Source organism: Bufo gargarizans, chromosome 10 (genome assembly GCF_014858855.1).
Source record: "Bufo gargarizans isolate SCDJY-AF-19 chromosome 10, ASM1485885v1, whole genome shotgun sequence".
Lineage (NCBI taxonomy): Eukaryota > Metazoa > Chordata > Amphibia > Anura > Bufonidae > Bufo > Bufo gargarizans.
Genome location: NC_058089.1, coordinates 103354394 through 103379931, shown reverse-complemented (window position 1 = coordinate 103379931; position 25538 = coordinate 103354394). Strand labels below are relative to the sequence as shown.

At 45.3% G+C, this 25538-nt stretch overlaps 1 protein-coding gene across 3 annotated transcripts in view; it reads right to left on the bottom strand.

Moving 5' to 3' along the window:
* LOC122921116 overlaps window positions 1–25538 on the bottom strand; it is a 90236-nt gene that overhangs the window by 48581 nt on the left and 16117 nt on the right. Inside the window, exons 1-2 of one of the 3 annotated variants that reach the window (XM_044271077.1) lie at window positions 15237–15376; window positions 14286–14950 (exon numbers count right to left, since the gene is read on the bottom strand). In XM_044271077.1, the coding sequence (XP_044127012.1) occupies window positions 14286–14750 (465 nt within the window). In that variant the 5' untranslated portion in view covers window positions 14751–14950; window positions 15237–15376. Of the gene's footprint in view, window positions 1–14285; window positions 15020–15236; window positions 15377–25538 lie in introns of those variants that run through there. The other 2 variants (XM_044271076.1, XM_044271075.1) reach the window with 2 other exon arrangements.

Here is a 25538-nt window from a genome sequence, read left to right as displayed (position 1 = left end):
CCCTTTTAGGGATAGATTTCAAATAGCTCTGATATAGCAGAAACCACTAAATTATGAAATTGCTAAATTGGGAATTGTATTTCAACCCAGAACAAGAAATGTGCTTGAACGGACACTAAATAACTCGCCCAGCTACAGCACTAGGGACAGATTTAGCTGGATATAAATTTGAGGCCTAGTATTTAGGCGCTGCGTGACAGGTATGGGTTTAGTGCCAGAATTAGACTTGGAAATACACAGTAGCGGGTGTGTGTGAAGTTATTCTGAATGACCCAATGTGCACCTTGAATATTATATACCCTTTTAGGGATAGATTTCAAATAGCTCTGATATAGCAGAAACCACTAAATTATGAAATTGCTAAATTGGGAATTGTATTTCAACCCAGAACAAGAAATGTGCTTGAACGGACACTAAATAACTCGCCCAGCTACAGCACTAAGGACAGATTTAGCGGGATATAAATTTGAGGCCTAGTATTTAGGCGCTGGGTGACAGGTATGGGTTTAGTGCCAGAATTAGACTTGGAAATACACAGTAGCGGGTGTGTGTGAAGTTATTCTGAATGACCCAATGTGCACCTTGAATATTATATACCCTTTTAGGGATAGATTTCAAATAGCTCTGATATAGCAGAAACCACTAAATTATGAAATTGCTAAATTGGGAATTGTATTTCAACCCAGAACAAGAAATGTGCTTGAACGGACACTAAATAACTCGCCCAGCTACAGCACTAGGGACAGATTTAGCTGGATATAAATTTGAGGCCTAGTATTTAGGCGCTGGGTGACCGGTATGGATTTAGTGACAGAATTAGACTGGGATATGGCCAAAAAATAAACAGACTATTGCTGGTTAAATGCACTTGGTGTGACAGCTTCACCCTGATGTAGGCTTTAGCCAAAAAACAACCACACCATTGAGGGTTAAATGCACTTGGTGACAGGCGCAGCTTGCCCCTGATTTTGTATATGGCCAAAAAATGAACAGACTATTGCTGGTTAAATGCACTTGGTGTGACAGCTTCACCCTGATGTAGGCTTTAGCCAAAAAACAACCACACCATTGAGGGTTAAATGCACTTGGTCGCAGCTTGTGCTGGCGCACCACAAGACACAAAATGGCCGCCGATCACCCCAGAAAAATGTGACTGACAAACGGTCTGTGCAGCCTAAAAACAGTGAGCAATTGAGGATCAGCAGCTCAATGATCCACAGCTGCAGATCGATCAGTTAATCAAGTCCTTTGGAGGAGTTAATCTGCCTAATCTCGCCCTACTGTCGCAGCCGCAACCTCTCCCTACGCTAATCAGAGCAGAGTGACGGGCGGCGCTATGTGACTCCAGCTTAAATAGAGGCTGGGTCACATGGTGCTCTGGCCAATCACAGCCATGCCAATAGTAGGCATGGCTGTGATGGCCTCTTGGGGCAAGTAGTATGACGCTTGTTGATTGGCTGCTTTGCAGCCTTTCAAAAAGCGCCAAGAAAGCGTCACAAAAGCGCGAAGAAAGCGACGAACACCGAACCCGAACCCGGACTTTTACGAAAATGTCCGGGTTCGGGTCCGTGTCACGGACACCCCAAAATTCGGTACGAACCCGAACTATACAGTTCGAGTTCGCTCATCCCTACTCCTGACCATTGTGCACGTCTGATCTGCAACTACAGGAAATGTTTAGTTGAAGTTATTGCTGCCAAAGGAGGTTCAACCAGTTTTTAAATCCAAGGGTTCACATACTTTTTCCACCTGCACTGGGAATGTTTACATGGTGTGTTCAATAAAAACATGGTAACATTTAATTCTTTGTGTGTTATTAGTCTAAGCAGACTGTGATTGTCTATTGTTGTGACTAAGGCTACTTTCACACTTGCGTTCGGAGCGGATCGTTCTGGTATTTGTACAGACGGATCCGCTCCTATAATGCAAACGATGGTATCCGTTCAGACGGAACCGTCTGCGTTATATTTCACTTAAAAAGTCCAAGTACAATTTGTATTCAGACGGATCCGTCCAGACTTTACATTGAAAGTCAATGGGGGGCGGATCCGTTTGAAAAATGCACCATATTGTGTCCCCTTCGAACGGATCCGCCCCCATTGACTTCCATTGTAACTCTGGACGGATCCGTTTGCCTCCGCACGGCCAGGCGGACACCTGAACGTTGCAAGCAGAGTTCAGGTGTCCGCCTGCTGTGCTGAGCGGAGGACAGACGGTGCCAGACTGATGCATTCTGAGCGGATCCGCATCCACTCAGAATGCATTAGGGCTGGACGGATGTGTTCGGGGCCGCTTGTGAGAGCCTTCAAACGGAACTCACAAGCGGAGCCCCGAACGCTAATGTGAAAGTAGCCTTAGATGAAGATCAGATCACATTTTATGACCAATTTGTGCAGAAATCCATATCATTCCAAAGGGTTCACATACTTTTTCTTGCAACTGTATATTATTTACATGCAGGACACATCCAACTACCGTATTTTCAGAAATATTTCCCTACCATGAACTTTTCGGATCAGTGATTTTCCAGATGGTGTATTACAGGTCTCTGTGCTTAGGATTTTTCCACGGAGCTGTGTGAGGTTGGGTAACAGTCTGTGTGTGCGCTCTAAGAGGCATGCTGAACAACACTGGAAAATTTCTCTGCAAAACTCAGAGGGAGGAAGAAAAATGGTGAAGGCTGAATTCTGGCACGGAGCAGATAAATAATGTCCTGAAACCAAATGTAATTGAGCACAGACATAGCTCAGCAGAAAGGATTTGGCCTCGCAAGAGGGTCATTTCCTTGCTGCCAAATTATTTTGGGATCTTGGGATCACTTTCCACTAGATATAAAAATTGGATCTTTCTCTGTAGTCACCAGGAAAGAATCTTTTATGAGAAAAATAAAAGGCATAATTATGATTTATTGTTCTTGAATATTCCAGCTCCACCTTCTCAACCACTCTTGGTCATATCTTCAAGAAAATACGCAAAGCAGGGATAGCCTTGCAGTAAGCCCCATAACGCCACCTTAAAAGGGTTGTCTCATCACAGACAATGTGGGCATATTGCTAGAATGGAGCTCTGCAAAGTGGTGGTTGGAGGACTCTGGTCCGGCCACCAAGTGCGCTCCCATAGAAGAGAATGGGAGCGCACTGCACATGACCGCCCACCGCTTCCATTCACTTCTATGGGCCTGACGGAAATAGCCAAGCCATTTTCGGCGGCCTCAGGGAAAATAAATGGAGGGCGGCTGCGCATGCAGTGTGCCTTCCACCACTCTCACCGCTCCGTTCTCGATATAGGTCCAGGTCCCAGAGGTGGGACCCGCACCTATAAGACAATGGGGGCATATCCATGCGAAGTGCCACATGGTCTGTGATGAAACAACCGCCTTAAGGCTAGGTTCAATGGGGGTTTTTGAAGGAGGTTTTGAGGCAGATTATCCTGCAGTTTCTTCAGCCAAAGCCAGAAGTGGATTTAGCAGGAAGGAGAAGTATAAGTCGTTTTTTTAGATTTCTGATTTCTTTCAAATCCATTTCTGGCTTTGACTGGAAAACCTGAAGGAATATCTGCCTAAAAAACTCCTCCAAAAAACTCCATGTCAACCTTCCCTTATAGTAATCTTCAATGTGACATTTAAATAGTAGTTCTAAAAACCACCTCACTCATTGAAGGGTCTAAAAAACATTTAGAAGAAGTGATCAATCACTGATTGCTTTTACTGGGCCACATCAAGGTTGAGGCCAGAAATGGATGGAGGCACAGTTCTCTTCCAACTTCAAATATGGAAATTAGAATATCTCTATGGATTAACTACCTTTCTCCAGTAACTATAACTTGTAACACCATTATGATCAAGAAATTCACCCAGGCTCCAACTCTAAGTGGATTCACCATCACAACCTCCTTTGACAGAAGATCCATCGCATTCGTTACTCTTGAAGCCATCTTTTCATTGGAAGTAGAGAATGCCCCAACCCCCTCCTGTTAGTCTATATACATGTAGTCAGTCCTACTATTACATGAATGTAGACCAAATTGTTGTCTAAAGGGCCCTTTAGACTGGACGAGAATGCGCCAGATAATTCATAGGACTGCTCGTTACCTGGTGGTCTAAAGGTTCCACTGATTACCCGATGAACGAGAAAAATGCTTGCTTGTCAGGTAATACGCTCATTTGTGTGAACACATAAATTACATTTGCCGGCAGCATGTCATGCCACGTAGACATGCTCTGCTGCAGGCAAACAATGATCCAGTATGGGGACGAGCGATCGCTCCTCCCCATAATGTGGAGAAGATCGCTGCATGTAAATTTAGCGGTCTCCTTCACTGATAAATGATTCCTTCCCGACAATCACCTGCAAAATTGGCCAGTGTAAATGAACGTTTAGAGTCTATTTAGTGCTATACTTCTATTTTTCTATAGTCAAGGCCCCTTTTCACAGGCTATCTGGCAGATTTGCATCCAGTGTAAATAACATAGATTACACCCCACCAAGTATCAATCTGTCTCTCATGGCCATCATTTAATAGAGGGTCCGTCATACTTGATAATGAAGATTCTCAGCAGATTGTTGGACAGTGCCTAGCACAGATGATGAAGGAAGTGCAGTCCGTGGCTCTGTGCATACTCACACCAGGTTTTGTTCTTTTGGTTGTGGGAACAAAAATAGGGTTTAGAAAGGGTAGCGCTCATTAACAGGTAGGAATGACAGGTTTTGCATCGAGTTCAGGAGCTTCATATTTAATTCCTCCTTTAAACAACATTTTTTATTAGAAGAGTACAGCTTTTCCATGCAATACATGAACCTCCATGGTCTGATGTAATTTTACACTTTGCCTATAGTGCCAGCTGCATGGTAAATGAGCCGCCCTAGTCAACTTCCCCTGGCTAGATCACCTGCTTGCTGAGGTGCCACTGCCAGGTACTCTCTTCAGTGGATCGCCATGGCAGCTTTCACATTAAAGGGGTTGTCTCATTACTCTTTTCAGCTGAGCACCATGACAGCTTTCAGATTATAGGGGTTGTCTCATTATGCTCTTCAGCTGATCGCCATGACAGCTTTCAGGTTATAGGGGTTGTCTCATTATGCTCTTCAGCTGATCGCCATGACAGCTTTCAGATTAGAGGTGTCGTCTCCTCACTCTCTTCAGTGGACCTCATATTTAATTCCTCCTTTATACAACAGTTTCTATTATAAAAGTAAAGCTTTTCCATGCGATATATGGACCGTCATAGTCTCATGTAATGATACAGTTTGCCTATAGCTCTCGCTGTATGGAAAATTAGCAGCCCTAGTCAACTTCCCCTGGGTAGCTCAGCTCTTTGCCGAGGTCTCAGGCACTCTCTTCGGCAGATCGCCATGACAGCTTTCATACTAAATGGTTGTCTCATCACACTCTTCAACTGATCGCCATGACAGCTTTTATATTAAAAGTGGTTTTCGCACTACTCTTTTTCAGCTGATTGCCATGATGGCTTTGATAATAAAGGGGTTGTCTCATCACTCTCTTCAACTGATCACCATGACAGCTTTCATACTAAAATTGGGTTTTCTCATTACTCTTTTCACATGATCACCATGACTGCTTTCATATTAAAATGGTTGTCTCTTCACTATTCAGTGGATCATCATAACTATTTTTGTATTAAACAGGTTGTCTCGTCACTCTCTTCAACTGATTGTCATGGCAGCCTTCATGCTAAAATGCGTTGACTCATTACTCTTTTCAGATCATCATGACAGCTTTCATATTAGAACAGTTGTCTCATCACTCTCTTCAGTGGATTGCCATGACAGCTTTTATATTAAAGACATTCCCATGTTTAAATAAAAAGCATATATAAAAGATATTTTGTAGACAGCAACACGGAACATATAGCTCAAGGATGGTAATTTTCTCCTCCGACCCATTCATTTGAATGAGTGAGTCTTGTGAAAAAACAGACAAAGAACACAGTGCAATTTCCTCTACAAAATCGCCCATGTGAATGTAACCATTAAATTTGATAGGTCTGTGTTCAGTCTGGGTGCTTTACGTTGTAAACTCCATTCTTGCAGTAAAAAAAAACATCACCTATGGTGCAAGTACGCCAGAATTTTAGTCGCCATGTCCTGCTTCATCTGAGCTAAGCAGTGATCTGAATATATCCAAACATAAATTTGCACTTTCCAAGCAGAGTCTTCATTATCATGTATTACATACTCTAATACATTTATATTTGTGTTTTTAATTAAAAACTGGATTGTCTGTGATGAGACAACTTCTTTAATATGAAAGCTGCCATGGTGATCATCTGAAGAGAGCGATGAGACAACCCCTTTAATATGAAAGCTGTTATGGCGATCAGCTGAAGAGTGATGAGACAACCCCTTTAATATGAAAGCCGTCATGGCGATCAGCTGAAGAGAGAGATGAGGCAATTGTTCTCATATGAAAGCTGTTGCGATGATAATCTGAAAAGAGTAATGAGTCAACTAATTTTAGCATGAAAGCTGCCATGATAATCAGTTGAGGAGAGTGACGAGACAACCTCTTAATAGTAATTTGAAAACCCCTTTTTGGTATGAAAGCTGTCATGGCGATCAGTAGAAGAGAGAGATGAGATAACCCCTTTAATATGAAAGCCATCATGGCAATCAGCTGAAGAGTAGTGCGAAAACCCCTTTAATATAAATGCAGTCATGGCGATCAGTTGAAGAGAGTGATGAGGCAACCATTTAGTATGAAAGCTGTCATGGCGATCTGCCGAAGAGAGCCTGAGACCTCGGCAACGAGCGGAGCTAGCTAGGGAAAGTTGACTAGGGCTGCTAATTTTCCATACAGCGAGAGCTATAGGCAAACTGTATCATTACAGATGAGACCATGACGGTCCATATATCACATGGAAAAGCTTTACTTTTATAATAGAAACTGTTGTATAAAAAGGAGGAATTAAATATAGGAGGTTGCACGAAGCTCCGAACTGAATGCAAAACCTGTCATCTTCCAAAATGCCAAGCTGGTAAACATGACCCCCACCCCCTCATATAGCTATTCCTACAACATGCAGTACAGAAGCCCAATCTAGGATGTACTTCACATACATCACAGGAGGAGTAGAAAGACTACATATACACTCACCTAAAGAATTATTAGGAACACCATACTAATACAGTGTTGGACACCCTTTTGCCTTCAGAACTGCCTTAAAGGGTTTCTACCACTTGGATTTCACCTAATTAGGTGTCAGACACTAGCGCTCCGCTAGTGTCTGCTCTGCCAAACTATCCTGCTATAACAGATTTTGGGGCAGCCGTTTACCTAAAAAAAGAACTTTTATTAATATGCTAATGACCCTCTGGGTGCTATGGGGGCGTCATTAGCACCTAGAGGATCGGTCTACCTTCTCAAGATGCCGCCGCCCAGCGCCTCCCTCCAGCCCGCCCATCTGCTTCGGAATGCATCAAACGGACGACTTCACGCGCATGCGCCGTGCGCGGCTGTATTCGGCGCATGCGCAGTGAATGTCCGACCGCTTCCCTGCTCAGACATCTCCACTGCGCCTGCGCCGATGACGTCATCGGCGCAGGCGCAGTGGAGATGTCTGAGCAGGGAAGCGGTCGGACATTCACTGCGCATGCGCCGAATACAGCCGCGCACGGCGCATGCGCGTGAAGTCGTCCGTTTGATCCATTCCGAAGCAGATGGGCGGGCTGGAGGGAGGCGCTGAGCGGCGGCATCTTGAGAAGGTAGACCGATCCTCTAGGTGCTAATGACGCCCCCATAGCACCCAGAGGGTCATTAGCATATTAATAAAAGTTCTTTTTTTAGGTAAACGGCTGCCCCAAAATCTGTTATAGCAGGATAGTTTGGTAGAGCAGACACTAGCGGAGCGCTAGTGTCTGACACCAAATTATGTGAAATCCAAGTGGTAGAAACCCTTTAATTCTACGTGGCACTGATTCAACAAGGTGCTGATAGCATTCTTTAGAAATGTTGGCCCATATTGATAGGATAGCATCTTGCAGTTGATGGAGATTTGAGGGATGCACATCCAGGGCACGAAGCTCCCGTTCCACCACATCCCAAAGATGCCTATTGGGTTGAGATCTGGTGACTGTGGGGGCCATTTTAGTACAGTGAACTCATTGTCATGTTCAAGAAACCAATTTGAAATGGGTCGAGCTTTGTGACATGGTGCATTATCCTGCTGGAAGTAGCCATCAGAGGATGGGTACATGGTGGTCATGAAGGGATGGACATGGTCAGAAACAATGCTCAGGTAGCCCGTGGCATTTAAACGTGGCCAATTGGCACTAAGGGGCCTAAAGTGTGCCCAGAAAACATCCCCCACATCATTACACCACCACCACCAGCCTGCACAGTAGTAACAAGGCATGATGGATACATGTTCTCATTCTGTTTACGCCAAATTCGGACTCTACTATTTGAATGTCAACAGAAATCGAGACTCATCAGACCAGGCAACATTTTTCCAGTCTTCAACAGTCCAATTTTGGTGAGCTCGTGCAAATTGTAGCCTCTTTTTCCTATTTGTAGTGGAGATGAGTGGTACCCATGGGGTCTTCTGCTGTTGTAGCCCACCTTTTTTTCCCATTCTGACATTAAGTTTGGAGTTCAGGAGATTGTCTTGACCAGGACCACAACCCTACATGCATTGAAGCAACTGCCATGTGATTGGTTGACTAGATAATCGCATTAATGAGAAATAGAACAGGTGTTCCTAATAATTCTTTAGGCAAGTGTACCTTAGATACGTTTTAATAACATAGAAGACATCAGGGCCACCAGATGGTCAGCTCTTGGGCCGAGCACTGCATTTAGCATCGAATGCTATTAAATATGATAATTGAGGGGTTGTAGAAGAGTCATGAAGCACAGGGCTTATGTGTAACCAGAGATGGAGCTATAGAAAAGCCATGTATCACCACAAATCTCCACTTACTAGCTTCTGTTCCTGGAGTTTCTGAAAGGGTAAAGCTTGTGGCTGTTGAATATCTGCAAGAAGAGCTCACCCCCTTGCAAGATATGAATATAAAAGACATGAAAAGACAAGGGTAAAAAGGTTCAAGCATTCTTGTTTCCATGGAGACACGTGCTGCGCCAAATCTTCTCATCAATCCGCAAGATCCAAGACCCAGAAGCTTCAAGATAATTTAACATAATTTAACAAAGGTTGAACTGCAGTAATCTGTGCTCCATTGCTCCACCCAAATAAAACTCCCTTCACTTTTCATGTCTCATCCGTGGTTTATCCTTTTGTGGCTACTTTACATTTTGATTAATGTTCAGAAGATCTGCCATACCAATGTAGTGAATATATTGTGTTATCTAAAGGAAAACTCTGGAGGAACGGAAAGCTTATACACTATGCTATGACTAGTGCAGGGCAGTAGGGGGCAGAGCATAAGCTTTTCAAGGAACATCAAAGTTAATTCCTGTGTCATGCTCCACCCCCTCACGCTCTGGCGTCTGTAAACAGGACGTGGAAGGTTGGGCTTCTAGTGAGTGCATTTTTAGGGGGTCTGTAAACAGGAGGAGGGTTGGGCTTCTAGTGACTGTATTTTCAGGGGTCTGGTCTGAGGTCTGTAAACAGAAGGAGGGTTGGGCTTCTAGTGAGTGCATTTTTAAGGGTCTGGTTTGGGGTCTGTAAACAGGAGGAGTAGAAAATTGGTCTTCAAGTAACTGCATTTTTAGGGGTCTGGTTTGGGGTGTGTAAACAGGAGGGGAAGGGTTGGAACTAATTTGTTTGTATTTTTTAGGGGTCTGTATTTTAATAGGCGTCTTCCTCCAGAGTATGTATGGTTAAAAAGGTTGAAAAAAAGGTCCATCAAGTTCACCTGTTATTTAGAGGGTATGTTGTGTTTTTTTAGGAGGTCTAGACTGGCATCTGCATTTATTTGGTCTGGTATGGGTTCTCTGTTAGTCTAAGGGATTTGGGAGGATCTGTGCGTGTTTATGAGCCTTACGCTGGGTTCACACCTGAGCGTTTTACAGCGCGTTCCTACGCGCTGTAAAACGCTCAACACAGAGAAACCAATGATTCCCTATGGGAATGGTTCACACCTGGTTCACGATCGCGCTGTAAAACGCCCGACGCTCAAACAAGTACAGGAGCTTTTTTTGGCGCGTTTGACGCGCGTTTGGGCCATAGACTCTTTGGACAACACTGCTGTCAATCACCCAAACGCGCGTCAAACGCGCGTTTGCTATGTAAAAAAACGTGCATAAAAACGCGCGTTTGAGAAACGCCTAGGTGTGAACCCAGCGTAAGGCTGGGTCCAGACCTGAGCGTTTTACAGCGCGTTCCTACGCGCTGTAAAACACTCAACAGGCAAGAACCAATGATTCCCTATGGGAATGGTTCTCACCTGAGCATTTTACAGCACGTACGATCGCGCTGTAAAACGCCCGACGCCCCAAGAAGTACATGAGCTTCTTTGGGGCGTCTTGTCGCGCGTTCCCGTACATAGACTTCCGGGAACGCGCGACAATGGGCGTTCGCTTGTCTCTGTATGCGCGATTGCAAACGCCGGTACAAATCGCGCATACAGAGCGCTCCATCCCGAACGCTCAGGTCTGAACCCAGCGTAAGGGATGTAGCTAGGGGGCGTCAAACAGGGCCTATGCCTATGGTGAAGAGTGAGGGGGGTCACCAACAAGCCACGTAGCCTTCACCATAGTATTCAGATACAGGGCTACGGTAGCAAACTGCACATTTGCCGCATGTAAAAGGAAGCCTAGCTATGGTTTTGATGAGTCTGAATTTAGGGGTCTGGTCGGGTCATGTATGCATTTAGGGGTGCTCTGCCGCAGTCAGTGAACTGCTACAGCCGTCACATGTCCACGTGATGATCTACCAACCTCAAAAGATCTTTGGACCACAAGGTTTTATAGCATACATAAGGATACATTTTAAAGCCTCTGAAAGAAAATAAGCCCATAGGGTCATCAGCAAAGCAAGGCCGTTTTAGGACAGTCTGAAGTCTACAGCCCATTGACAATGGGAGCAATTCTAACGACTATTAGAAAATAGCTATTTTGGCAATTTCAATTTTTAAAGGACAGTAGGTTCACAGTGACTAAGCAGTTAAAAAGGTATCAGAAAAACTAAAAACATCTCAGCTCTATTAAAGTGAATGGGGCCAAGCTGCAATGCTACACACAACCTACAGACAAGTGTGGCGCTGTTTGTGGAAGAACGCAGCCATATATTCTAACCCTGTACAACCCCAACAATCTATAATGTACACCAGTGATCTCCAACCACTGGTTCCCCAGATACAACCCCCAGCGTGTCCCTGACAGCTGAGAGTTATACAACAGTAGACATGTATCACAGCCATTATGTGGGAAATTCTGATAAATGTTAAAATTCTTAGTAAAACAGGAAAAAACTAAAAAAAATAAACAATTATTTTGCTAATGTATTTGGTCCTTTTTAAATGTAAGGCAATTGTATGAATAGCGATTCCATAATCTGACGTTATCATGGAAATAGCTCTGGTCAGCCACGTGTTCGGCCTGATAACAATACATCCTGGTCATGATATCATCCATGTTTGGCACTGTCCATATGTACAAAAATATTCTAAATTTTTCAAACCAGCACCTGGATCTGAACACTTTTGTAATTGCATAGCCACTGAGCTATTCACTGAAATCTATCTGTAGAGCGCCACCTGCTGTTTGCTCTTCTCCTTACTTCTCTGTCCACCTCAGTGAGGTGGTCACATGTGCTCAGTTTTAATCTTTAACTGCCATCAGTCATATCTATTGTTAAGCTGTGGCAGTCAAAGGGAAAGAGCTACAGCAGGAAGGACACACCCTCTGATAAAGGACACGCCCACTCAACTGCCAGCCCGAAATCTAACAGAAGAATTGGAGCAATGAATGTGGAGATCTCTGGATCCATGTGAGGTACAGGGCTGGTTCTGGCTTTGTTAGAAAGACGTTGTCATGTTCTATATGATGTCTGATTTTCATTGTTTACATTAGTCATGGGGTAACCCTTTTAAAGGATGATTAACAGTTTTAATCTCATCACTTTCTTTCTCATGTTGATGTAGCCATATCAAAACCTCTTTTTTGTGTGTGTGCAGGATACATTTTATTTTTAGTCACACAGATTGTTTTAGTCTTGTAAACTTTTTAGGCTGGGTAGTATTGGGGGGAAAAAACACATTCATCAGGCGGCACAAGTAGCATGTTACTTTTATTCTATGGGTGAGTACGACTAGGGAGATACCAAATAGGTCTAGTTTTATTTTTTTTTGTTTTGTTTTTTGTTTTTTGTTTTTAAATCATTTCGCACTATATTTCCTTTTATGCTGTTGTAGTCCAACAGCCAGAATTTATTCATGTTTCCTCTTGTTTCTTGCAGAATGAGAAGTCTTTTTCTTTGGTACCAATTAGGGATTCGCATAATACTTTGTTTGAATACTGTACGATGAACCAAAGTTATTACTTCGCGAAGTCTTGCGAGACTTCGCATAATAACTTCCTAAATTAATTTCTACTGTAAAAACCCATTTCCAGAACTCTGGTTCGGTTCCAAGGTACCACTATGATAGAAATGCCTTTTCTTGTCCGTGGCTGCCGACAAGAATAGGACATGTTCTATTTTTTCGCGGGGCCGCGAAACAGAAGTGCGGCCCATTGAAAATAAATGGGTCCGCACCCATTCCGCATAATTGCGGAACAGATGCGGACCCATTTTGCAGACGTGTGAATGGACCCCGATAGGGGCACCGTCACACCAGGCCTGGGGGCATGTGTTAGGCCCTTAGCAACACATCAGTACCAAACAACTGCCAATGGTGAAAGAGGGAGCACCTTCCCTCTGCAGAACCCCGCTGCCCACACCAAGTTTAAAGGGGTGTTCCAGTTTCTGGAGAACACTGGACAACACAGGATCCACCTGCAATAACTTGATTCACTTGAATGGGACGGCTTAGGGTCCATTCACACGTCCGCAATTTGGTTCCGCATTTTGCGGAACAGAATTGCGGACCCATTCATTTCTATGGGGCAGAACAATGTGCTGCCCGGACACAGAATTGCGGACCCGCACTTCTGGGTCCGCAATGCTGTTCCCGAAAAAAAATAGAAAATGTCCTATTCTTGTCCGAAATTGCGGAAAAGAATAGGCATATTCTATTAGTGCTGGCAATGTGCGGTCCGCAAAATGCAGAACGCACATCACCGCTGTCAGTGTTTTGCGGATCCGTGGAAAAGCAAAACACGTTGCGGACGTGTGAATGGACCCTTAGGTGTAATCACACTACGCCACCATTACAGGGGAGGCGACTGGCAGTGTTAATGAAGAGGAAGTAGAGCTAGCATGGAGCGCCGCCTCCTCCTCAAACAGCTGATCGGCGGGGGTGCCGAGTGTGGGACACCCACTGATCAGAGGATAGGTCATTAATAAAAACTGCCTGCACAAACCCTTTTAAATGGAGTGGTGGACAGGGACTGAACAGGCTGCACTGGCATGAAGCCCCGAACCGATAATTAGTTTGTGCAATTTTCATAAAAATTACATCTTTGAGCACAAAAATGGAGATTCAGTCAAATTAATTGAATTACTAGCCCAGCCCTGCTACAACCTGTGGCACTACAATTTCCAGTATACTCCAAACAGAGCTGAGTTTGTCAGATCGGATGAAGTAGTGCTGAAGGTCATTAAGCACGACTCGCCATGGAGTGTTTTCTGATGTTCTAGATAGAACTGGAGGTAATCCTTTCCCAAGGCTGGCTATACACTGAGGTAACGGTCAGCTCCCCCCCCCCCCAGCCCCGATGGCTGAACCTGGTGTGCATGTCTAAGTATGCATGTGTTGTAAATGGGAGAGGGGAGAAAACTACTGCTAGACACCTGTGGTGGAAGTTTATCTCCCTGAGAGCAAAATAACTGAGCAATGGTCAACAGGGGGAATCAGAAGACCCTATACACATTAGATGGTCAACCAATCCTGCCATAATCGGTGGGTTTGGCAGATATACATCAGCTTAATTCAGGTCAATTGGAAGCATGGTGGTCAGCTCTGGTATCCTGGGTTCGAGTCTGACCAAGAGCAACATCTGCATGAAGGTTGTATGCTCCCCCCAGTGTTTGTGTGGCTTTCCCCCAATTTACACCAGTTTCCTCACATGTCCCAAAATATACTGATAGGTTCATTTGTAATTTAGGTTGAGGCGGGGGCGGATGTAAGCGAGCTCATTACAGCACTGTAGAATATGTTGGCGCTATATAAATTAATAAAATACACAATATCCTCTGTAAAACTTACTTTGGTTCCCAGTAAGATCCTAATATCTAGAGTCTGCTTCCGCTGCTCCAGGATGCTGAGAAGATGCTCCTGGAACACCCCAATCTTGGTGAAGAAGTGCTCATTGTGCCAACACCCTTCCATATTGTCAAAGTCAACCCCCAGAGCCAGGAGAAACCTAACGCTCCTCGGGTCCAAGGCGATCTGCTGCGGCCGGCAGAGCAAGGAAGTCCTCGAGCGCTCGTCCAAAATAGTCAAATGAAGCACCTTTCCTGAGCGAACCGCCACCAAGGCGGCCGTTAACCCAACAGGTCCGGCGCCCACCACTAGAATAGACACCTTAGCCCTCCACTGACGGATCCCATCCACGCTCACCTTGACCAAAATGTACACGAGAACAACAACGAGCGTGTTGATGGCCGTATCCATAGCAAGGCGCTCTTGGGCCTCTTGCCCGTCGTCCAGGTGACCTTTTACCCTCTCCATTCTCTTTTTTTTTCAGAGGCAGGTGCTCATGTCCTTCAGGATCTCGGTTTCCCAGGCTTGAACCATCCAGCCTTGATTTGGAAGAGACAGCAAGCAGCCACAAGCGTGTCTTCGAGGATTCATAATCAGATGTCTAAGTCGTAGCAGATATTATCAGTCGCTACAAGAAGAAGAAGCCAGTTGCATATTTGCTGGCGTCCCTGTGATGAGGAAAGACACAATGATTAGGATCATGCACCACTACAGTATCCTCAAACACTTCTACACTTGAAGAATACCCTCCACCTCTCGTCTACTCATTAACAATGGACTTCTTCCCATTGGTCGCTGCTTCTCATCAGCTTCTGAATACATTATCTCGCCCTCTCTCTCTGTGCTTAGGAGTCTGGATCAGGCTACACATAAATCACAGGATGGAGTCTTTTTCCTCTCCCGAGCCAATTTTCTGCAAAAGATCTTTTACAAATATCATCTGGCGACCTTAACCTTTCCAGTGCTGGTGAGGTCTGGAGCTCCTTGCTGAATCATGCAGGCAATGCTTTGTTTGCCAAGGATTTTAGGCTGCTAGGTGCATTCGCTGCAGGCAGTTGACAGGCGGACAATCTCAAGCTGCTACAGGAATATTACCGGGTGCTCATTTCATGTTAAGGTGAAGTTATGAAGGCTTTTAGTGCATGCAGGGATGAGCTCTCGGAATCTGTCCCTGCAGTCAGTAGCCTGTGGACTGAAAGGGTTAATCCCGCTGTCAGCAACAGGCAAAGAGAGTACGATTTTATTACACGCAGAGCTGAAATGCTGTCATAGGTGCACACGTGAGTTCTCTGGATGACTACCGATTCTTCCAATAGGGTGACTACAGCTGCAGAGGCTCCTGTGGGGCTCAGGGGGAGGGGACAACTCAGGTGCATGAAATTATATACCCCAACATCTAAAAAGGGAAAGCAGGTAAAAGTCCTTGGCAGGGCTTCAAGCAAAAAAGACTGAAAATCATGCAGCATAGAAATCTCTGTACAAGCAGTTGTATTGTATTGCTGCATGTGCATCCCCCAAAGTGCCCCAAGCACAAGTGCATCCCCCCCCAAAGTGCCCCAAGCACAAGTGCATCCCCCCAAAGTGCCCCAAGCACAAGTGCATCCCCCCCAAAGTGCCCCAAGCACAAGTGCATCCCCCCCAAAGTGCCCCAACCACAAGTGCATGCCCTAAAGTTCCCCAAGCACAAGTGCATCCCCTAAAGTTCCCCAACCACAAGTGCATGCCCTAAAGTTCCCCAAGCACAAGTGCATCCCCCAAAGTGCCCCAACCACAAGTGCATCCCCTAAAGTGCCCCAAGCGCAAGGGCATCCCCCCAAAGTGCCCCAAGCGCAAGTGCATCCCCCCAAAGTGCCCCAACCACAAGTGCATCCCCTAAAGTTCCCCAACCACAAGTGCATCCCCTAAAGTTCCCCAACCACAAGTGCATCCCCTAAAGTGCCCCAACCACAAGTGCATCCACTAAAGTTCCCCAACCACAAGTGCATCCCCTAAAGTGCCCCAACCACAAGTGCATCCACTAAATGACGCTAACCACAATTCCCCCGGCTCTGTGTATTTGCATGGCTTTTAGCCATGTGCTTATGATTGCAGTTGGAAGTTTATTATGTGAAATGTGTCAAAAGTCTAAAAGGTGTGTCTTGTGTGCCATGTAGAGGCACAAACACAGAAATGTTAATGTGTCAGGGGTCACAACATGCTATAAAAGCCACATAAAATTACATTAATAACTGAGGAATAATGAAATATTGTAGCACTTTTTTTCTGCCACTAATTTGAGCTCTGCTCCTGAAGGGGCATGTTACTTCTTAGGAGATTTTTTTGTGGATTTTGCATTGAAGCCAATGGGGACGCAGAAAAAATAAAATAAAACAGCTGTTTTATAAGCTTATTTTAGTAGCGTTTCCGCAACTAAAAACACTTCTGAATTATCCCTGGTTCAGAAAAACATTGGCAAAAACACTTTTAAAACCTCTTCCAAATATTCAACCAAAAACTCTTCTAAAATGCTTGTAAAAACTCATCTAAATCTGCCACCAAAACGGACCTGGTTTTCCGCTACTGATATTTCTGCTGTGGATTTTGCCGTGTGAACATATCCGTATGCGATCCGTTTTTTGCGGATCGGAAACAGTAACTTATTAAATCACCAAACACATGAGCAATATGGGCTGGGCATAGCATTTCTACAGTATGAACGCGCAAAATACGGATGTGTTCCGTGTGCGTTCCGTATTTTTTGCGGATCCATTGACTTGAATGGGGCCTAGGACCGTGATTTGCGGACAATAATAGGACATGCACTACTTTTTTGCGGAACAGAAATACGGAAACGGAATGCACACTGAGTACCTTCCGTTGTATTTGCACACCCATTGAAGTGAATGGTTCCGCAAAAAATAAAAATAATGGAACGGAAGCAGAAAGAAAATACGTTTGTGTGCATAAGCCCTTAAGGAGTAGAATCTGGCAGAATAAAACTTCATATTCCCACTAGTAATGATAAAAGCTACGCAAAAGGTATGTTTCTCCTGCTCTCCCCAATTCCTACCTAGTGCTGTCAGCAGTATAGCACTATCAAAACTGCTTACAGATTTCATTTAAATGACAATTCTAGAAGGCTCACACAGGTTGCAGGGGCAAAACAGAGATCTCCACAGTGCCCTGTTTAAGACAAAAAGCCGGGAGATGTCCACTACTTTAAGACTCCTGCACACAACCGTATTTCTTTTGTGGTCTGCAAACTGTGGATCTGCAAAATACAGATGGGGTCCGTGTGCGTCCCCTTAGAAAGGAATGGGTCCACAAAGAACGCGGACCGAAAATTCAAGTCGGATGTATGAGGCCGTACTCATAAATCCTAATTATTGCACTGAGGATTAAGTCCTATACAATGATAAACACTCTCTGACTCTCAGCACTGATTGGCCAATGTCTGTGCAGTACAAGTATTTGAGAGCCGACAGCGTCCCTTTTACATCTCCCATTACGACTTGCCAGTCTGTTACTAATAAGAACAATAGCAAGTGGCCCAGAAATTACACAACGTGCGAGGAACGTCTGCGGTGACTTCTGAATCTCCAAAAAGTACAAATATGGTCCTTAGAGAAGATCTGTACAAGATTACAGAAATAAACAGAATGGTATTTTATGGTGGCGGACCCCGTGGGGTCTGGATTTTTGTAGGCATAATAAGGACCCTAAAAAGCAGCCCTAATATGGCAGGCTGAAAAAATATAGAATTATCTGGCATATGTTAGGGTGATCGAAAAGGAGGACACTTGGGGTGGTGCAGGGAGCAGTAGTAGTGCCTGCCCGGCAGCACAAGCCTTCTCCTTCACTTGAGAATCCCATAAATATTGTTTACTAATAAAGAAGACATTCCTTGAAAAAGAGGACACATGGTCACCCTAGCACAGGGGTCAGCAATTTTCGGAACTCCAGCTGTTGAGAGACTACAATTCCCAGCATTTCTATGAGAGTTCTGAGATGAGCAGAGCAAATATGCATACTGGGAGTTGTAGTTTAAGGTTGCCTACTCCTGCTCTAGCATATGTGACATTTTCCAATTGAAGCCTTCTTAGAAACACTTCCAGGGAAAAAAACAACATCAATCTGCTCAAAAACAGCATATGTACAGTGTTCATTTTAGGACATGGTCAGCTATCAGTCAAGTATCAGAATAATGCCCGTGTGACACCTGACCCCCACTTTGATATTTGACATCTGTGTTTGACTTATCGTCTTCATAGGTCAGGGTCAAAGTGAGAATGCGTTAGCCCTCCTGCACATAAACGTATGAGCGCCGTGGTCGTGCTGCAATGCGGATTGCGGACCTATTCACTTTAATGGGTCCGCGATCCGGCCGTCCTGCAAAAAGATAAGACATGTTCTATCTTTTTGCGGAACGGAAGTAAGGGACGAAACCCCACGGAAGCACTCCGAAGTGCTCCCGTAGAGTTCCGTTTCACGCTTCCGTTCCGCATCTCCGGATTCCATGATGCGGAATGCACACGGAATGGTGCCTGTGTATTGCGGATACGCAAATAGGGTCCACGATGCAGCCACGGAGCACACACGTTCGTGCGCAAGAGGCCTTATAGATATACTGTGTATTTGTATGCTGAAAATCACACAACCAAAGAAAGTCTATAGCTGAGCTAATAGCTCTGTGTCTGAAATGCCATAGGCTGACATATCACAGTATTATACGAGCGCATAGCTCAGTGGTTAGGTTGCTGGTTTGTACTTTGGAGTTTTTGGGTTCAGATTCAAACCTTAAAACGAGAAGTTAATGTTTTTAAACATTAGATAAGAGACAAATTCAAGTGATGTGTGACCCTGATGTCTGACTCTTCACTTCTCACTAGTCAGCGTCTTGTACTTTTAATATGCTCAATCACATAGATTAAGAAAATCCTTTAGGCTGCTGTCTGAACCTATAGCTCAGTGGTTTAGATGCTTGCCTCCCATGCAATTGTAACACCTTAGAGTTGTGTTACTAAACTCTTTTACCCCGCTACAATCTGTTAAGAGCCTAAACCTTGTCATCTAATTTGATTTTACATACGGAAAATCTTGTTCCTTGTATGTTGCTGTAATTTCCATGTTCACCAGCAGGTGGCAGCAATATGTTAGCAAGGACTTAGGAACACTAAACTGAAACTAGGCTGGAATAGTTCATTCTAGTTTAGCTCCCCCCTCTGTGAGCAGAAGTGGGCTATGCCCATATCCTGCCTCATGGGGAGGGAAGGAAGTTAGCGTGAGTGTGCCAGCCACCCCTGCTAGGGGAAGGCTGTGCGTGTAGGAGCTCCCAGATATAGGGATCCAAAGCCAGGATCTTGTCTCGGCTGAGACATTGATCATCATCCCTCAGCTTGCAGTCTCAGCTTGTAGAAGCAAGCAGACAACTCCAGTTCCATTAAGAATCCTACCCTGTGAAGCTAACTGTGAGTCAAAGTCCAGAGACCCAGGAGAAGCCATATTCCTCCTCAGCTAGTCAGTCCCCAGACAGCAGAAGGTAGAAAGTGCAGAAGCCGAATTCCTGCCACATTGTGGAGCTGACAAGCAGACGTCCTTTCCTGCAAAGCTCCAGGTATATGAGAGAGCAGAAGATATATTCCTGCCACACATTGCCAATGCCTGCTGGGACCAAAGACTAATTCTGTATCTTGCTTGGATGAAAGCTACAACCAGTAAAGACAAGTTTGAACTTTACCCAAAGTCTGGATCTCAATTACTGCTGCAAATCCCTATATTACTCCTACTAGCACTACACTCATTTTATTGCAAGTGAACCAGGATCCAGGAGTCCAGCCGTACTCAGGTAGGAGACACCGTTGACACCATTACTACTACCACCATACATAGACATTACACCACTCTGGCATTCCTAACCTGGTACATGAGTTACAACACCTTAAAGGGCCCTGTGTTGGTACCCTGCGCACGCTGCAATAAACTATAAACTATCACCTACACCTGACCCAGCCATTGCATTTTTGGTGTCAGAGTGCATACCCCGATCCAGCTCATTGCACAATGTTTTTGGGTTCGAAACCCCTATCAGTCTTTAAAAAAAAAAAAATAATTTAATAAAGTGGCCTAAATGGGAGGAAATGCTCAAAATCCCCAAACACTGTGGCGTGTCTATAACCGGGGGAGCAATTCCTCTGCATGTGATCCGTTGCTAACAGCAATCCCCAGCAAAAATGGCATTATTCTGATACTTGACTATGATATCTGACATGTTCTAAAATGAACACTGTACATATGTGATGTGTCACCATCGTGCATTTTAGGCAAATGGGTAACTTTGGCCATGAGTTTGACATCCCAGCTCTAGGGTCTCAGTGCAAAATATGTAAGGGGGACCTTTCCCAAATGTCAACCTTTAGCCTACATGCACGTATTCTGTTTCCGTTCCGTTTTTTTGGAGGCCGGATAGGATGCGGACCCATTCATTCCAATGAATGGGTCCGCAAAAAATGCGGACAGCATTCCGTAGCCCCGCAAAAAATAAAATAAAAAAATAGAACATGTCCTATTCTTGTCCATTTTAGGCATTGTTACAACGGATCCGCAAAAAAACACGGATGACACGATCCGCAAAACACATATGGTCGTGTGCATGTAGCCTAAATTGCAACTTTCCTCATATAGGGCAGACAGACCTTTAGGGCTCCCTTAAACTCCACAACCTGTGTGCAACTACAACCTTTGCACCCCCTATAGTTACCTCCCTGACTTTGGGGTCCAAAAGAACTCTTGAAAGGTCTTAATCTGTTCAAAAACTGTATTTGTGTGTTATCCATGTTGTGAATTTTGCTCAAAGGGGTAAATTGATGCTCTAGGGCAGTGATGGCGAACCTGTTACAGACCTAGTGCCCAAACTGTAACCCAAAACCCGTTATTTATCTCAAAATACCAATGTGGCAATTTAATCTGAATACTACAGTCCAATATAGTATATCTTTCATGTACTTTATCATTTAGCTATAATATCCTGCCTGCATTCAGTGCGCTGCCTGTGCTGTTCATAGTGCGCCCTGCACTGGTGAATGTCAGGAAAAGTCTAAGGCCTCTTTCACACTTGCGTTGTCCGGATCCGGCGTGTACTCCATTTGCCGGAATTACACGCCGGATCCGGAAAAACGCAAGTGAACTGAAAGCATTTGAAGACGGATCCGTCTTCAAAATGCGTTCAGTGTTACTATGGCAGCCAGGACGCTATTAAAGTCCTGGTTGCCATAGTAGTAGTGGGGAGCGGTATACTTACAGTCCGTGCGGCTCCCGGGGCGCTCCAGAATGACGTCAGAGCGCCCCATGCGCATGGATGACGTGTCCATGCGATCACGTCATCCATGCGCGTGGGGCGCCCTGACGTCACTCTGAAGCGCCCCGGGAGCCGCACGGACGGTAAGTATACTGCTCCGCCGCTCCCCACTACACTTTATCATGGCTGCCAGGACTTTAGCGTCCTGGCAGCCATGGTAACCATTCAGTAAAAGCTAAACGTCGGATCCGGCAATGCGCCGAAACGACGTTTAGCTTAAGGCCGGATCGGGATTAATGCCTTTCAATGGGCATTAATTCCGGATCCGGCCTTGCGGCAAGTGTTCAGGATTTTTGGCCGGAGCAAAAAGTGCAGCATGCTGAGGTATTTTCTCCGGCCAAAAAACGTTCCGGTCCGGAACTGAAGACATCCTGATGCATCCTGAACCGATTTCTCTCCATTCAGAATGCATGGGGATTCTTCCGGCATAGAGCCCCGACGACGGAACTCTATGCCGGAAGAAAAGAACGCAGGTGTGAAAGAGCCCTAAGGCATATTGGTACACCATACACTTTTTCCAGGGTGTGGGTGCCCACAGAGAGAGGGATCCGAGTGCCGCCTCTGGCACCAGTGCCATAGGTTCACCACCACTGGTCTAGGGTATGCAACAGGGAGCAACTAGTTTCCTCATATATAAGAAATGGCAGATGGACCTTTTGGGTCCCCTTAGCCTCCAAGGCCTGAATGCGACCACATCCTCCGCACCTCCTACAGTTACGTTCCAGGCATCGGGCTTTTATGAAAGGACTAACCCCTTACACCAATTTTGGATCAAACTATTGAGTTGTGAATGGACACTATGAGGGTATGTTCACATGTTGTGGGCTAGAAACATACGGTATTTTGGGGTGTGCCAAAACGTGCATCAAATCCTATGACAATCTGAATCCAACGCATGTGAAAGGGGGTTTTGTAACGGCACTGACATACACTGGGAAATGTGAACAGGTTGTTATCTTCAACAGGGGAAGGGGGGGAATTAATTATCAAAAGTTACTAGCATGATTCTTATTTTCGCAGATGGTGCATTGAATAGGGCTAATCTTTGTGCACTTTCATGTACCCTGGATCTGCATATCTGCAGTACCCCAGACCTGGGGGCATCTGCAATTCTTATTATGTTGTAGATAGTTATGTTATGTATTGTATATGTTTCGCTGTAACTACCAGTAAGGTAATGGTTGGCAAGGAACGTGGCTAACTACCCTGTTCCTCCCTTCCTGGTTGGAGTGGGCTGGAATTCCTGTTGAGACATTGAGGAGAGGAAGCACACTGCCGAGCTCCTGCAGAGTATTCTCCAGAGAGAATAATTAAATCACGTCCTCAAGTAAATCCTCGAGAAGTCAGAAAGCAGAGTGACCAGCTAACCCCTGCATCAAAGTCACTGCTGGAAGGTGAGGGACTACAGTTAAGACACCTATCACCCAAACTACTACTAGGCCAGTTAATGCTAATCTCTGGATCTAATAGTGGACATCTATGGTTACAAGTGCTAAATTGCAGCCATCCAACCTGCCTCCATATTCATTACTGGGGTACGATGCTATTGAATGTACTTGAAGTTATACTTTGCACTTAGGAAAAGAGACTGTTATATGTTTATTTCTGGCCTCAATTTTCAAAACTACATTTCCACTGCATCGACCCCTGAGGGTGACGGCCTGAGGGAGTACACCGTGACAACACTTTATCAGGGCTACTACCACTCTCATCCTCAGCACCGGCTGCTGCAGTTTATATACTCTAAGAAGCTCCCATCCTTGTCCTTATGATGATGTTGCTGCGCTCCATAAATGAGACCTCATTGCACACGACCCTTTGTACCCACGATGACTCAGATCCCATGCCATGACTACTTGAATATGCACATTCAGCGGCTGCACATCCTTATGACCCTTCCATTGTAACTAAAATAAGTAAAGGCTTTGTATGTTTATTCTGCTAAAAGCAGCAGAAGGTTAACAAATTCTCAGACTGCGACCCCTTTGATCTCTTACCATTTAGGAAATAAGGGCGGTAGGAGAGCTAAAGTCCCAAGAATGGAGCCATAAAATCTGTTTTTCAGACAGAAAATCCACTGAAATGTTCAAGCCTCCTTAAATTGAACAAATCTGAATTAACGGATGTATAGCTGCCGTATCGGAGATTAGAAGGCACGAGGCAAAGAGAGAATTTCAGGAAGACAAAATGCTCATCACAAGATCGCAATTACAGAACCAGGCTGCGTTCACCCAGAGGCCATCTTAGGTCAGGGTGTTTCTTTTATCAGAACCAATTAGTGCTGGACAAAACCCGGTCATCAGGTTGTTACGGGGTCAAGAAAATTGGCCATGACAAACAAATTTGGTTCCTAAGGCTACATTCACACAAAGGGGAAAAATAGCCGCGTGACAGCCTTTTGTAACGGCCGGCACACTGACATTCATAGGACCAGTGGAATCCATCTAATGGCTGTGAAATACAGGTAAAGTAGTGACAAATGGCCTCTCAGGCGTTAAAGGTTAAAGTAAAACTCAGGAACTTTGGTTCCTCATCGGATGCAGAAGGACTTGCACTCCCAGCATGCGCAGGAGCTTTGGTTCCTCATTGGATGCAGCAGGACTTGCGCTCCCAGCATGCGCAGGAGCTTTGGTTCCTCGTTGGATGCAGCAGGACTTGCACTCCCAGCATGCCCAGGAGCTTTGGTTCCTCATTGGATGCAGCAGGACTTGCACTCCCATCATGCACAGGAGCTTTGGTTCCTCATTGGATGCAGCAGGACTTGCACTCCCAGCATGCCCAGGAGCTTTGGTTCCTCATTGGATGCAGCAGGACTTGCACTCCCAGCATGCCCAGGAGCTTTGGTTCCTCGTTGGATGCAGCAGGACTTGCACTCCCAGCATGCCCAGGAGCTTTGGTTCCTCATTGGATGCAGCAGGACTTGCACTCCCAGCATGCCCAGGAGCTTTGGTTCCTCGTTGGATGCAGCAGGACTTGCACTCCCAGCATGCCCAGGAGCTTTGTTTCCTCGTTGGATGCAGCAGGACTTGCACTCCCAGCATGCGCAGGAGCTTTGGTTCCTCGTTGGATGCAGCAGTACTTGCACTCCCAGCATGCGCAGGAGCTTTGGTTCCTCATTGGATGCAGCAGGACTTGCACTCCCAGCATGCGCAGGAGCTTTGGTTCCTCATTGGATGCAGCAGGACTTGCACTCCCAGCATGCCCAGGAGCTTTGGTTCCTCGTTGGATGCAGCAGGACTTGCACTCCCAGCATGCCCAGGAGCTTTGGTTCCTCGTTGGATGCAGCAGGACTTGCACTCCCAGCATGCGCAGGAGCTTTGGTTCCTCATTGGATGCAGCAGGACTTGCACTCCCAGCATGCGCAGGAGCTTTGGTTCCTCGTTGGATGCAGCAGGACTTGCACTCCCAGCATGCACAGGAGCTTTGCTTCCTCATTGGATGCAGCAGGACTTGCACTGCCAGCATGATGACATCATCAGGCTGGGAGCGCAGGTCATGCTGCATCCAGTGATGAAAAAGCATCCCTGCACAGGTGGATAATTTTTTTTTTTTGTTACACAAGCAGAAGGGGGGCAATTCTTTATACCGGGGGCCACTAATGGGGGAATTAACAATACTGGGGGTACTATGAGGGATATTATGTATACTGAGGGGACTGCAGGAGTTTGCATTTAAAAAACAAAACAACTATTCATCTGTTTTTAATGGATGCTTTTAACGGCCATTAAAACGGACAGAAAATGGATGCACCGATGTTTGAAAAATGGCCATTAGAAAGCCATTTTTTTAACGGCCTTTTTTCACTGTGGTGTGAATGTAGCCTTAAAATAAATAAAAAATGGACAGCTCCTGTCGGCCACCAATAGCTGACTGATTGAAAGGCTTAGATCCAATCCTATTCTGGCTCCTATATACCCTTTGGC